The sequence below is a fragment of the Odontesthes bonariensis genome, chromosome 19 (assembly GCF_027942865.1).
Source record: "Odontesthes bonariensis isolate fOdoBon6 chromosome 19, fOdoBon6.hap1, whole genome shotgun sequence".
Lineage (NCBI taxonomy): Eukaryota > Metazoa > Chordata > Actinopteri > Atheriniformes > Atherinopsidae > Odontesthes > Odontesthes bonariensis.
The window spans coordinates 10,688,672-10,703,621 of record NC_134524.1 but is presented as its reverse complement, the minus strand read 5'-3'; the positions used below and the strand labels follow the sequence as shown (position 1 = coordinate 10,703,621).

Genomic DNA, 14,950 nt, shown 5'->3' with positions numbered 1-14,950 from the left:
TGAAAAAAATAAATTTTGAGGCAGAAAAAAGGACAGGAATTAATCATGATTATTAAATATTATTTGCAGACTAATATCAACAAATGTTTAAACTGCTGAAAGGCCTTTTGGTCCACGTGTTTTCATACATATTTAAGATTTATGACACTTTAATGACGAATGAGCGCGCTCCGTGACGACTGCGCACGCTCAGCTGTTCGTTGAAGTTTCTTCTGTTGCTCACGGTGACGCTGGAGCAGCACTTCGTGACGCTTTCAGTTCATCTCGGTGAGGACTGGAGACTGTGGACCATGTGCCGCGGTGGAAAGAGCTGACAGACCGAGGGTGAGTCGAGTAGCGCAGGTGTCGAGTAACAAGTAGTTCCGTGAACATTTCAGGCTGAGAACCGTTGAACAGCTCGAGCGTGCTCCTCATTGGTCAACCGGCTTTTTCAGTTAGAGTCCGCCACACGGTCTGGGGTTATGAAAAGATACGTTTACGCAGTAAACACTGTCGTAACTGCCCTGTAGCAAGTTACATCGGAAGAAAAACGCGTTTAGAAACACATCTATAACATGTCAGCGTGAGAAAACATTCGTAAAACAAATGATAAAACACCGTATTTGTGTTCGGTTGGATGCGCATGCGCAGTGACAAGCAACATCAGGCACACAAGCTAAGTAGTGATAAGACACGTGCACAGTGTACTGTCTTCCTGTTTATAACTGATAAACGCCTGAGTTGTGTTCGTCTGTGTGTGTGTGTTTGTGTGTGTGTGTGTGTGCATGTGTGGAATATAATTAATTAAATCGAAAAAATAAACCTTTATTTAACAGACACAAGTACCAAAGAAACGATTTCCGGCGTCTTCACTTTACAGTATTGATATTGCCGTGTCTTATTTCCCATCATGCTTTGCGCCATGTGATTTTCTGCTTGGACTGATATGTTAGTGTAGTTAGTTTATCCACTTTAGTTTGTGACAACCTTAGTTTGCATTGACTAAGAATGACTTTTATTCTTTTGCTGCACTAGTAGAGGTTTTGTACATTGATAAATACAGAGGGTATCAAGGTTGATGCTAAGTAAATTATACAAATAGTATATACAAGTTACTCTAATCTGGAAGTTCCTCAATCAGATCATTCTCATTGTAATTGTTTGTCATTTATCAGTTAAAAATAGATATATTTTTTCTTGCATTGGGAATTATATATTGTTCAGTGTAAGTGTAGCAAGGACAAAGCCAGAAACCACTGTTGGATGTGCGTGACCTTTGATCCGAGAAATCGTCATTCCACCACAATCAACACAGCCACATGGGCTCGAGAATACCTTTGAAAACTATTGTCATTCAACACAGTCCACAACTCCATCCAGAACATGTCACGGAGATTGTATTACACAAGGAAGACGTCCGATGAGTCCACTTTTAACTGCTTTTAGGGGAAAAAAAAGCCATCTGGTTCTGTATGTGATAGATGAGAAAGACCATGCAGGTTATCAGAGATAGGTTAAAAAGCCAGCATATGTGACGGCATGGGTACAGACATATGCTGCCATGAAGGTGGCCTCTCTTCCGGAGAGGGTCATGATTATTTCAGCAGGACATGCCAGACCTCATTCTTCACGTGGCTTTGAGGACACACAGTGTGTGTGCTTGACCAGCCCGCCTGCAGTCCACATCTGTCTCCCATAATGAAAATAGATAAGGCACCACGTAGAGGAGAGTTAGACAACAGACAACAAAGGCCACAGACTGTTGAGCAGCCAGACAATCTTGTTTTCAGCCAGAACTGAAACAGGTTCTTCCTATCTCCCAAATTAGAGGCCTCAGTTCACATACTATTCAGAAGAGTAAATTAAATGAAGCATGAAGTAAATCAATCATAAAAAAGGCCCAATTCCTATCAAATTCTAGCTTTTATCATGAACACAGTGAAGTTTCCCTTGGCGGAAATGTGATCTCAAATGAAGCTTCTGGTATCAGCTCCCATAGTAATTTCCAAACAAATGCTAATACAAGCACGGCACATGATCCTAATGTGAAATTTCTTTCGCAGCTTTCGCTCCACCGGACTCTGGAGTTTGTAATTGTGCTGCACCTCCTCCTCTGCAGGTAGGTCTCCAGTTCTGCCGCTCACTCATTTATCTAAACAGATTCACACAAAGTAGTCAAATCAATGTAAAGTTGTACAAGAAAGTCAAAGTTGTTTTTAGTAAATTTGTCAGTTTAGATCCTTTTTTCTTTTTCAGCTTGTGTGCATAAGGGGTTTAAGATTGTGCTGCCTATAAAATCCTGTAAATCCTCCACTTTGGCTGTAGCTGGTATTGGGTTAGGAATGGGTCAACCCTGCTACTTGTGGCTTTTGCTAATTTTTAAATCTCATCAATCTCTACAGAACATGGGATAAAACTCCTCAAATCCTGCCCAACCTTACCTATTTTACAATCACATGCTTCCTTTTCCCCTGTTGATGAGCTGATGAGGGCCAGTGGAGGTTTTTTTTATCTAGGTTGGATCGAGAACTAGGGCAGTCTCTTCGATGAGACATCAAGAGTCTTCAAGGTACAGAAAGATGTCCAGATTCCCTCTTCAACCCCAGTTCCCCAAAAGTTGTAATGCCGTCTAAAAATTTAAATAACCCTAAAATTATTTTAAAACATTTCTTTAAAAAGTTGGGGGAAAAAAGGCTGGAAAACTCAGATAAACAGCTGGAGGAACATGTTGCAACTTATCAGGTTAATTGGCAACAGGTCAGTAACATTACTGGGTATAGAAAGAGCACCTTAAAGAGGCAGAGTCTCTGAGAAAGAGCGACGGGCAGAGGTTCAGTCATTCTCCTCAGTTTTCTAGACATATACTGACAATGCTGTGCGGAGATGCACTAAAATGAGTTCATATTATCCGTGAATTTTTAACTGAATGAAGCCGTTCTCAACTGATGAACGTGAAGCGAGGGCAGCTCTTTCTTGTGGCGTTGTACAATGTTGAACGTATGATAATGAGTCATGAATGCACGCAGCCCGAAGTCACTGAACTTTGCAAGAATCTCTGCACCAGACAGAGTGGTAACAATCATATGTGCAACTGATGCAAATGCAGCTATAGATGAGCAGAACCAGCCCTGCAGCAGGCAGCGTGACCGAAACTGACGAAACCAAAAGCCGAGTTCAGAAGAGAGCTATAAAGGGTTTATTAAGGCCTGCCAGCTGAACCTAAAAGATGTAATATATGACTTTGCACTAAAGAAAGCCAGATGTGAACACTTGTAATGTAAGCAGAACTTTAAATTTGGCCTTGGTGCAAACATCTGCGCTTTCACCGACTCAGTGTGAAGCACTGCCACTGTGTGTGATTTATGTCTGCTGTGGTCACACAGCTGCTGATCTGTTTCCTTAGTTTCCTTCAGGCGTCTTTAGCGGTCGCTGTTTAATTTGAAGTTGCAATTTTCCCCCCCACTGCTGAGGTTAGTTTGAGGCTAATTGTGGGACAGAAGTGTTTGTTGTGAGACTTGTGGTGGATAATACGCCTTGATTGGTGTGCATTAATGTCGACAGTGGGGCAAAAGACAGGGGGAAAAAAATGACTTTAAGGGTTGAATTCAACCAAATAAAGTAGAGTAAGCACTAATAACATCTTTTCTTTTATCTCTTTGTTTTAGAGTTTAGATAAAATGAATAAATGCAGAGATGTGCATACATCGGCTCAGATGGCTTCATACCACTGTTCCATATAAGGAATGAATGTGAACTAGTTAATACTTTAAAATGAGGAACTGTGAACATGAACCAGTTCGGTTTAATTTTGAATGAATTGAACTTTGAAATAGTTCTTGTGAAGTGGGAACTTGTGCATCAAATTCAAGACGAGCTAATGTTTTGAATAAAATAGTAAAATGTCTCACTTTCAACATTCTCTCTTATTGTTTTTCTTGTGAATTAAATATTGTTTTATGATATTTACAAATCACTCCAGTCTGTTCTCATATGCATTCAGACTTTTTTGGGACTTGGGGTTGAACTTAAGCCCTTAGGACCGACTCTATTACTTTGTCTGACCAATCGTGAACTCAGACACAAAACTAGATGCATTCTTCGTGGTGTAAAAGAGGATGTGTCATGAGATCAACTTGTGGCTGAAACATGCCTTTCTCCTTAAAAATGAGGAATATTGCTTTTTTCTCACGTGTAGAAATCCAATTTGCATTCACACACACACACACACACACACACACACACACACACACACACACACACACACACACACACACACACAAATGCTTGTTTTTCATTATCAGTCTTGATTGACCATCATTCGTCCCTTTGCCCCTCACCCTGACCCCAAACCCCAAACCTAACCCTAAATCCTCGAAAACCCCTTTAAACACGTGGGGTTCCCCCCATTTGGTCTTCTCAAAATATGCTTAACCTTTCTGAATATACAAAAAAAGCACACACACACATTAGAGTGTTTTTAACCATTAGTAACACAGTTAAGTCTCTACTAAGTTAACAACTCAACAGATTTAAAAAATGCAAACTCTGTTGAAGGAACAAACAGCTGATTTGAAAAAGTAAAAAGCTCATCATGAGTAATCAACAAACATTTGTGAGGAGTCGCTGCCGCAGTTCACCTCTCACCTATATCTGGTCAAACTGTTAAGCAGTCCAGAGGCACATACACGACACGACCACAGAGTTTATTGGTCTGTGACAGGTTAATCATTACGGTTTTGACAAGTACAGAGAGGATCTGAGACTTACTTTGCACTTTTCTTTTTCCTGTGGCTCCCATGTTTGTGCCTTTTTGGGACTTCCTCAATGAGACTGCCCTTCCTGCTCTTCTCGTGCACGTGCTTTCGCTTTTATTGGTTTCTTTTTGGTTCACTCTTTCGTAGACATGAGCAAGTCGAAGCAGAGACCAGAGAGCCCGGCCGGTGAGGCAGAGGGTCCCGACGGAGGCTGGGGCTGGGTCCTGGTTGCTGCCATGTTCATCAGCACGAGCCTCGTGTTCGGCCTGATGCGCAGCTTGGGCATCTTCTTCGTGGAGTTCGTCCACTACTTTGAGGAGAGCGCTCAGGCCATCTCCTGGATCTCGTCCACCGGCCTGGCAGCACAGCAGTTCTTCAGTAAGTCGCTGACGCATGTTAAAGTATGAAAGTGCTGCTTTCAGTGACAGCATGCGTGTTTATCTAAATAATCAGTGGATAATGAGTTTATGAATTAATCCACTTTTGCATTGACACAACTGTGAAAGCAGGCAGCTAATAGAAGAATTATTCATTCCGGGGGCTCATTTACAGGGGCTGCATCTCAATAACCCCATAAAAAGCACTTTTTGATCCCTCAATACAAACTCAATCTTTGCAGCCATGCATTGTTCACTTTTCTTAATTCAATTCAAATTCAATTCAAAAATACTTTATTTATCCCAGAGGGAAATTAAATGTTGATGTAACAGGGTTGTCCATAATTCTCTTGATTTTATCCAAAATCCTTCTTTGTATTATTGTCTCCAGAGTTCTACACAGTCGTCCCCAGAACAGAACCAGCCTTCCTTATCAGGTTGTTGAGTCTTTTTAGGTTTCTAGTCTTTTTAATGTCATAGAGGAAACCACAGAGGCTCTCAAGATATCAAATACATCAGGCTGAGTTTAAGGTAAATGTGTGTAAAACATAGGAGAAGACGTCCTTTGACTGAATGATAGAGGCATAAAAGCCTTGTGGTGTCACAAACACTGAACAGTTTGAATAGAAGAGTTAGAAGAGATTGGGGCTGATTGTGCCACACTGGTTGGAAAAAGACACTTTTGGCGAACCTAAATGTTTGTGGGATGAGGACTTCTGTCAGGGGGATAAAATGCAGATAATTCATAGAGATGTGTGTGTGTGTTTGTTTTGCAGGTCCACTGGGTGCAGCGCTTTGCAACGCCTATAATACCAGGATGGTGGTGATGGCGGGAGGCTTTCTTGCTGCGCTCGGCCTCATACTCGCCTCACAGGCCACCTGCCTTGTTCACCTCTACCTCACGATGGGGTTAATTTCAGGTGACCCTCAGAGTCAGCTACATTTTTTTTAAAAACACCCCACGTGTACTTTTAGATGCTTTGAGGAGCAGGACGAGACAGACAACTCCTCCAAGTGCTACTATGAGTTAAACAGTCCTTGTGCTTCAACTTGAGTAGATTTACAACTGATCTTTAAGTCACTTTCAACACAACATCAGTCCTTCAGTATGAAAAGTCTTTTGTTTAACCTTTCAGGGCAGCCTGGTGACAGGGTGAAGGAGGCTTCTCTCACATGTTTGTCTAATCTACGTCACCTTCTAAGTTTCTCTTATTGATGCAGTTCATTTTTCTTCATTTTGACTGATTTTAGAGGTGTGTAGACTTGCTGTTAATCATTTCACCACAATAGTGACCTGCAGGGGCCAAAGCTGACCTCACAGTGCACTCCATGTACTCTGTCCTCCAGGTTTAGGTTGGGGGTTGGTCTTCAGTCCCATGGTGGCCACAGTGATGGCTCACTTCACCCGCCGGCGGACCCTGGCTTTGGGACTGGGGTTCTCCAGCATCGGCATCTCCTCCTTCGCCTTTAACCCGCTCTTTCAGCTGCTGGTGGAGACGTACGCCTGGCGAGGCGCCCTGCTCATCCTTGGGGGCCTCAGCCTAAACATCGTGCCCTGCGGAGCCCTCATCCGCCCGCAGCCCCGATCGAAAGCCCCAGAAAAGGTAGACCAGATCTATCCAACTGGATATGAATGTGTGGTAAAACTCCCGCCAACGTTTCCCATCTGTTGAAAGTTGAGGTTAGGGTTGGCCATTCAGAACCTATCCCCCTGAGCAAAAATGAATGAATGAATTAAAAATTGACCTTTCTAATCTGAGTCTGTCGTTGGTTGTAAATTCAATTCAGTTTGATATTTGATTGAATTGGTGTGCTGAGGTACCAGATTAGTTTTGGGGAGTTATTCGGTCCCTGTATAACCAAAGTAAGATAACCAAAGTCCACAAAAATGTGGACACAGCTCTTGTCACCGACCCCGTTTGTGGTATTCATGGCCAGGATCTGAAGGCGTAGTCGGGGAGAGGAGGGCATTCGGACGCTGTCTGAGAGCTTTTTTCTGTAAAGTGACGATGAAGCTCAGTTTCTTTGTTCTTTTCCTTCCCAGCAGGTGGACTCTCAGAGCAGGTCTTCATGGGCTGATGTGCTGCAGCGAGTCTCTTCCTACCTGGAGCTGTCGCTGCTCTTTGAGAGGCCTTACGTCACCTACACCCTGGGCATTACCCTCTTTAACGTGGGATACTTTGTGCCATATTTCCACCTGGTGGCCCACAGCCGCCTGGCTGGCTTCTCAGAGTACCAGGCTGCTTTTGTCATGTCAGCTGCAGGTGCCACAGACATTCTGGGACGAATATTGTCAGGCTGGTTCTCGGACCTGGGCCACTTTCGGCTCATTCACTTGCTGAGTTTGTGGACGGCTCTGGCGGGAGTGTTCATCATGCTGCTGCCTGTGAGCTCCCTGACTGGTTCCTACGCTGCACTGATGGCGATCAGCCTGCTTTACGGCTTCTGCTCTGGAGCCCTGACCTCGCTGGCATTTGCAGTTGTGCCGAAGATTGTGGGAGTCGAGCGCACGATGGGGGGCCTCGGGCTGCTACAGCTGATAGAGAGCGGTGCTGGTCTGCTGGGGGGTCCTCTGTCGGGTAAGAGCACTCTGAAGGAGCCATGATGAAGTGTCAGAGGAAGAACACAGCATGATAAAAAGTCAGGGTTGATCACAGAGAATAACAGCACCACACCTTTAGTGTGCAGCTGCTGTTGATGTCGGTCACCTTGTGACCCGAATCAGGACATAAACACAAGTTTAGACACTGAAACTGAAAGTAGTTCAACATTAAGTGAGAGATGTGACTCATTTGGACTTTAGAATCAGCATCCCGGTTATTATGGATAATCCTCTGCTCACATTCTCAAAGGAAAAGGAGAAAATAGAAACATTATATGCTGCATATTATAGTTTTTCTTCAGAAGTCTGTGTTGACCTTTAAAGATGCTTTATAGAGAATCGTCTTGATCTTAATAGCTTTGTAGTTCGTAGAGTATTTTGTTTGTACAACGATCTATCAGCGATTAGACTTGTGAATGTATGTGAAAACTTTTCTATACTTTGAGATTTAAGTGTTAAATTTACCTTTTTTGTTTCAAAAGTTTCCAGAAAGATTAAATCCTTTTGGTGCAGCAGGTTTATCTGGTTTAACAAAGGTGATCCAACCGTAATAAACCATTTAACCAGCCTGATACTGGCCTGCATTAGTTACCAAAACCTTTTACAACTTCCCCGTTGCCATGGTTATGCATCATAACAGATGTAAAGAGTTACCAGCACAAAGTCCTTCCAAACCAGTAATAATAAATCAGCGCGTTCACAGAAAAAGATGCTTAAAAAAGACACCACATGTCCACATGTGCAGCAGGCTGCCACTCGTGGGTGTTTTCGACCATTTTGTTGATATGTTCTGTGTTTAACGTGAAGCTTTTGATCTGATCTGTCTCCGTGTCCAAAGGCTTTCTGAAGGACGTCACGGGCAACTACGTCGCCTCCTTCATGGTCGCGGGCTCTTTCCTGCTTCTCGGCACGCTGACCATGGCCACCCTGCCTCACTACTTCTCCCCCACAGATCCACCGCCTCCTCAGAGACGCTCCCCCGCAGACACGAGTAAGAGTTTACACCCAGAGCTGCGACAGATGAATAGGTTGCCCTCTGACTTGAACAATCAGACAGCGGAACATTCAGGCAGGTGAAGTAACCGGCCTCTTACTCCTGAGGACATCATCAACATGGATTTCGTTGCTCAGTTGCGTTATACCTCAGAAGCTCAGATCTAAAGTGAAGACTGCCATCAAATCTATCATTTCAGCTCACTTGACTGAGACCGTAAGAAGTCGACATCTTCAAGTTCGCTGCTTTAAGCGTCTCCGGTGTATTAAATGTTTAAATTTCATGAATTATCTTTTATATTGGTCAACAAAACTATAATCTGCCCATCGTGGTGGATTTACTAAAGCACTGTGAAGCCTTCCGCTGTCTGAGCACATTATCTCTAAAAAAGTGCTCACTTCGGCTGTTCATAGTTTGAAGAGATTTAGTCAAATTTCAGTTTAAACTAGTAGTTTGTGAATCTTGTAGTTATTTATTTTTATTTTTTTAAATGAAAAGGGTTTTATAGGAATGTGAACCATGAATAGATGATAAAATCACCACAGCTCTGAGATTTAGAGTTGTGGTCCTCTGTAGGACAGAATCTCAGGTTTTAAAACAGGATTTAGATTAGATTAGATCAACTTTATTGATCCCACAACGAGGAAATTCAGTTGTCGTTAGGTTTTTATTGTGTTTAATTGTTTCATGTCCAAAATGACTGTAAACCAAATGATAAACAATAAACCTGGGCTAGGAAATACTAGCTTTAATACTACAATGAAATGTGTTTATGCTAATGTATGTATCAGGAACTGTGCCTGCTGCACCACAGAGTGCGTCTCACTGTTCACGCAGATTTATTATGCAAAGCTCAGACGGAGCGTCTGGTAACAGCCTTCTGAGCCTCAGGAATTTCTCCTTCCACCACCGCATTTTGTTGCTCTGCGGGGGAACAAGACTGCGTTGTCTCAAGTGCACTTTCGGATGATACATTCATTTTGTGTTCTTAAGCACTCTGAACTTGTGTAAACCATAAGCCAAGACTGCCTTTGTAAATCAGAGGTGTTTGGCTTTGAGAGCAGCTGGATTAACAGTGTGTATTCAGCGAGAACAGGGTCACCGTGAACTGCTGGACACACGGACTGTTTGGTTAATACTTGACCAGGGTGAAGTAGTCTCTTTCAATGTTAAGTTATTCTGAAGCTGAAATATCTTTTATTACACTCAAACTGTGACCTTCTACTCTTGCTTTTGGTATAATGTGTCTTTTTATGTAGTAGTGGTCTGTACCATGTTAGGCAAGTGTTCTGTGATGATGGTGGCGCCCTCTGCTGGGCTGAAACAATCATTTAAAATTACCCAACAACTCATTCCGCAGATACAGATGCAAACCCATCAATTAAATACACTTAAATGTAAGTTTGTACTGTGGTTTATTTGATCTCAATACAAATTTAAAGTACCTGACATACTGTAGACAAAATAACAAAAACGTTGTCTCTAATGTATGGAACATATCTGAAAACTTTCCACCTTGATGGGAAACAACGTAACTTTTTTTTTGCAACATTGATGTCCACTTCTGACAAAGTTTTTCACTTTTTTTCATGTAACAAGTCAGTAGAAAAAAAAAGCAGAACAACATGAAAACAAACCTTTTCAGTTCAAAAGAAAGAAAAAACAAACTGGTTTTAATCAGCAAATGTTGGCAGAGTGATGGTGTCGCCCTCTGGGAGACATTAAGACACCTCATGCTGGACTCATAAAGCGGTTCCAGTGTTTCCACTTGGACACAATTGTTCTGCGCTGACGTGCTCATAGAAAGAATTCACTGTTTGGCGCGTTCATTCCCTCTGAAGTCAGCACCAGCTGAGCTGTGACTGAACATGTGGCAGGAAGCCAGGGAGAAAGTGTGTGTCTGCATGCCCGAGAGCTGAATCTTTTGTGTGCGTGTGTGTGTGAAAAAACATTGGTTTGAAGCTGTGAAATGTGTACAGATGGATGAGGATGAGGTGGAGGCAGCGGCCGGTTAAGTTTTGGGGTCTGCGCTGCGGCGTTTCAGCTTCTCTGGGTTGTTTGAGGCCATATGCGAAAAGTCTCTGAAAATGTCCTGGTAGGTTTCGTCACCTGGAAAACAAGACACGAGCCTTGAAACTGGAAGTTTTGTGGAACAGTTAAAGTCTAAAAGCCAAAGAGTCTGCCAGCTCTCCGAGCACATCCTCGGTTTTAAATCAGACACATCTGCTTTCATCAAAAGCTATGATTTCAATCCCAACGGCGGAAACTCCCAACAAACATTTCCCAAACACATCAGGAGTTGAAGCTCTAAAGCATGATGCATGCAACAGAACAACACAAAAACACACACATAAAGGCATGCACAAGCACTTTACCTCGTAATATGCTGTAGGTGGCACACTGCACAAGCAGTTGAGACCAGATGGACATCTCAGCGGGCAGAGGGCAAAGGCACACGAGTGCACATAACAAAGACAGACAATGAAAAAGCACAGCACGTCAACCACTGACCAGCAGTCGTTTTGAGCAGACAAACACATCACGTTTCCATTCCCTCATGACCAAAAACCGCACACAGTTTCCTCTAAAAAAGACTCAAGTCAAAGCAAAGTAACGACATCGATCGGATCGGCCATGAAAGGATAGACTTTGCAGCTTGAAAAAAAGCCAAAACGACAAAATGCAAACAAAAACCAGTTGTTGACCTTAAGATCGAGGCGCTGCGGCACAGAGCAGGACCTGGCTGGCAGCATGAAGTTCTCGTAAATAAAAACTGAACTGAGTCACTATTCACAGAATAGTGGGAGAAAAATTGTCCTCGAGAAAGAGCCAACACTGAATGTAGCTTATATAGATGGAGGAACAGTCCAATAAATACACAGATACATTAAAAACTGTCCGAGCACTGCGCATCCCGGATATAAAAAGTCCAAAATATACTGGAAATAGGCTGAGAAACGCCTAGAATTTATCACACCAGAGAGACACTGAAAACTTGTTGTTCTCTGTGTATTTGGATGTTTTGTGGGTTTCAAAGTGCAGAATGATGTGCGTTTACAATTCAAAGTGCATGTGGACTTCCTTTGTGGATGTGTGGTTTCTTATCATCCAGCCATGAATTTGTTTTCGTACCCTGTGTACCAACTTCTCGATCCACAAAAAAACGGTTGTTCGTCTTCACTGATCTGCGAATCGCTGATTGATTCATTTTAGCCCCGCTAGTCATTCAAGCCCCCGAGAGCCCAGCCACTTATATGGTTCTTTATAGCCTGAAGACCCTTTCTGGTGTGGGCCAGCCCACCTCCCGCCCCCCCAGGCACTCTCCCAGAACCCTGCCCCTCTGTTTGACCTGATTGGCCGAAGGCTCCGTCCATCTCGCGCATCTCCTTGTTCATTTTGGCGATCCGCAGCCTGAAAGACAGACGGACAAGTCAGAAGAGTTGCTGCTCGTCCCTAGTTTGCACGTTTGACGGGCAAACACTCACAAAGTGACGATGTCGGCGTTGGCGTTGTCCACGGCGATGGTTATGGGGTCTTTCTGGTTCTTGTCTTGGGCGTTGTAGTCGGCTCCTCGCTTCAAGAAGAGACAAACCAACCTGGAGAAGCAAGTAGAGCAGGCAGGGGTGCATGCAGGCGTGTAAGTTTAGGAGGTTTTACACTCCAGTGAGCAACAGGAGCTCAAATAACTGACGGTAATTATTAAAAACAACACAATCAGCATGTTGTAGATGATTTTCTCTGATTGTTTCACATCTTCTGTGTGTGATGACGTGTTGGTTGTACCCCGTGTGACCCAGGATGGTGGCGTGGTGCAGCGGGCGTCTCCCGTTGCTGTCCGCTTGGTTGACGTTGGCGCCGTTCTGCAGCAGGAACTCGCAGGCCGCCAGGGCGTTCTGACGGATAAACAGAGGTGAGCTGGTTTTCACACACAACAAGACTAAAACTGTTGAATCTCGCTCGTGGCGCCCAATGGCCGACATGACGTGAGGAGTTTTGTTATTCGGACAAAAACACCAGTCATCCTCGGGGCTCGTGGTTAAATAAATTAAAGAGCGCCATCTTTCTCCTCACCACAGAGACGGCCTGTATCAGAGGTGTGCTCGAGTCCTCGGCCAAGTTGACCCAGTTGACGTCAGCTCCGTGGGCTAGGGCGTCAGCCATGACGGGGAAGTTCTGCAGGGCTGCCGAGCGGTACAGCAGCGCCCCGGGATGAAGACCGCTGAGATCCTCCTCTTCTTCCTCCTCCTCATCTAAAAGGGAAGACGAGGGTCTGTCATCTGAACTACTGAGAAGGGTTTAATCTGTAATTTGGCAACTGTCGAGTCAGGCGATGCGTCTGCATTGTGTGTTTTATCTCACCTTTGTGAACGCTTGTATTATTCTTTTGGACAAAGTCGCTGGGGCTGAGCCCTGAGGAGAAAGACAGAGCCATGAAAACTGGTTTATCCTGCTGACTACCACAACACGCGCCGTCATCGGTTAGAGGAAAAGGTCACCGGGAGGATCCCAAAGCTTTGTGTCGTGTTAACCCTCAAATGCTGATGCGGTTAAATATAGCTACTGTTCTAAAACATTTAATTTCTTTTGAACTGCTAATCCCATCCAGATGCTTTAAAAAGTCAAGTGAATGTGAGATTCTGGGCTTTTCAGTGGTGTCACACTAGTCTCATTTTGGACATTCAGAAGTTTTGTAGTGAGGGTGGGAATCCATTTCAGGAGTATTGAGCCAAGTAGCAACTGTTGCTGATGCTTCGTCTCACCTTCCATGTTCTGACTGGTTCAAGATGGTAATGTTTAGGCATAGCTTTATTCATTTACCTCAATTTCTTCACCAATTAGGGTAGGTTTTAGTCTTTCTACTCACTTAGGGAAGGATAGATGTGGCAAGAGTTTAAAGGCCGGATTAACCATATGCCAGGGGCCCTCAGCCTCTAAAGGGCAGTGAGGGCACAAGCAAAATATCTGGTTATCTCTTTCAGTCTCTTATATGTTAAACTGTCTCTGCCCCTGGCTGCCTGTGACCCTCTCCTCATTGGTCAACCCATATGAGGCGGGTCAAAGGTGACGCCAATCAACGCGCAATGAGCAGGTTGCGTGATGTCATACACAATTAAGGACATCAGAAACACAGAAAATGTAAAGTATATCCCAAAATAGGATATTTTTACTTCTTCACTCCAGTGAATGTTACCAACTGTTCTGCTAAGGCAGCTTCCGTCACCGAGCGAGAACAGCTCAGCCAGCCAGGACATTTCTTCACTGCCGGCGTTAGCTAATGTCCACAACCCGGGATTTCGAAGATATTGTACACCAGTTTGCACATCCAAAGTCCAGAAAAATGCCAGTGTAAGATGTGTTTGCCAAATGAAATCAAGCATTTTCAAATTTAAACATGCACTTCCCCATTATTTAGGATTAAAACTGTATATTTTTGCCAGATTCTGTAGCATTTCTTTTTGTCTTAATGTCTAATTGAGAGAAATTGACAGATTTCCAAATGTTTATCTTGCACTAAATTGTTTAACCCTTGCCCGTCTTGTTGAGTTGTGATGTGACAAGTTGTGTTCTGTTTCAAAACAAGTTAAAATTATACAGATGATACTGCATTTTATTTATCTTTTCCTTGTGGTGGCTCCATGAAAATGCCTTAAATTGTTAATCGTTGTTAAGAGAAAACAGGCAGATTTCAGCACGTTTATCTTGCACTATAACTTGATGGTCCTTGTCTTGTCTGTGGACTTTCAATATATTTGGGTTGGGAATAGGTGTTGCTAAATAAATATTGGATGCTTTGAAAGTGGTTGCTTATTTATTTTTTTGTGAAAGTGGGTCAATTTTGCCAGATTATACTGATGCTGATGTGTTTTGTCTTCATAACATCATATGTGAGTGAGTGGCCTTGAAAAGAGGACATAGTGTTGCATTTGTAGTTCTATGAGCATTTGCACATCAAAATGCACTTAATGACAGTTTTTGAAGTATTGAGTATATTTATATTACTGTAATTTATACTGTATTTTGCCAGATTATGGTGATCCTGGGGTCGTGATCATGGGGCCCTTGAATATTGTTGCCCAGGGTGCAGCGAAGTGTTAATCTGGCACTGGGTGGATCTATAATAAGTAAGTACAACTTTCTAAATTAAAAAATCTAAACTTCTTGAGGTTTGTCTGACTTCACAGGATAAAAACTGATTTTTTTAATTGATTTCTGGATACTGAAACTTAAGACTCGAGTCAGGCTC

General features: G+C 43.2%; 2 protein-coding genes across 5 annotated transcripts in view; one reads left to right on the top strand and one right to left on the bottom strand.

Moving 5' to 3' along the window:
- Positions 1 to 201: 201 nt before the first annotated feature.
- On the top strand, positions 202 to 10,107 carry slc16a13 (solute carrier family 16 member 13). Of its 2 annotated transcripts, none has more exons than XM_075451884.1 (7): positions 202 to 324; positions 2,043 to 2,098; positions 4,881 to 5,111; positions 5,887 to 6,030; positions 6,458 to 6,714; positions 7,158 to 7,689; positions 8,551 to 10,107. In XM_075451884.1, exons 3-7 carry the CDS (start codon positions 4,883 to 4,885, stop codon positions 8,787 to 8,789), a joined length of 1,401 nt encoding a protein of 466 aa, XP_075307999.1. In that variant the 5' UTR covers positions 202 to 324; positions 2,043 to 2,098; positions 4,881 to 4,882; the 3' UTR covers positions 8,790 to 10,107. The 2 variants fall into 2 exon arrangements, with proteins under 2 accessions (XP_075307999.1, XP_075307998.1); XM_075451883.1 differs by having other exon boundaries at positions 7,155 to 7,689.
- acap1 (ArfGAP with coiled-coil, ankyrin repeat and PH domains 1) overlaps positions 10,105 to 14,950 on the bottom strand; it is a 20,574-nt gene continuing 15,728 nt past the window's right edge. For 2 of the 3 annotated variants that reach the window (XR_012767627.1, XR_012767628.1), the window contains 6 exons: positions 13,066 to 13,116; positions 12,778 to 12,956; positions 12,490 to 12,599; positions 12,192 to 12,302; positions 11,082 to 12,117; positions 10,726 to 10,815 (listed from right to left, as the gene is read on the bottom strand). Coding sequence is in view for 1 of the 3 variants with exons in the window: in XM_075451882.1 (XP_075307997.1) it covers positions 10,718 to 10,815; positions 12,056 to 12,117; positions 12,192 to 12,302; positions 12,490 to 12,599; positions 12,778 to 12,956; positions 13,066 to 13,116 (611 nt within the window). In the remaining 2 variants the exon portion in view is untranslated. Of the gene's footprint in view, positions 10,816 to 11,081; positions 12,118 to 12,191; positions 12,303 to 12,489; positions 12,600 to 12,777; positions 12,957 to 13,065; positions 13,117 to 14,950 lie in introns of all 3 variants that reach the window. The other variant, XM_075451882.1, reaches the window with a different exon arrangement.

Coding starts and splice junctions, on each gene's coding strand:
- slc16a13 (XM_075451883.1), top strand. CDS start 4,883: ATGAGCAAGTCGAAGCAGAGACCAGAGAGCCCGGCCGGTGAGGCAGAG. Junction 5,112..5,886: donor GGCAGCACAGCAGTTCTTCA/GTAAGTCGCTGA, acceptor TTTGTTTTGCAG/GTCCACTGGGTGCAGCGCTT. Junction 6,031..6,457: donor CACGATGGGGTTAATTTCAG/GTGACCCTCAGA, acceptor TCTGTCCTCCAG/GTTTAGGTTGGGGGTTGGTC.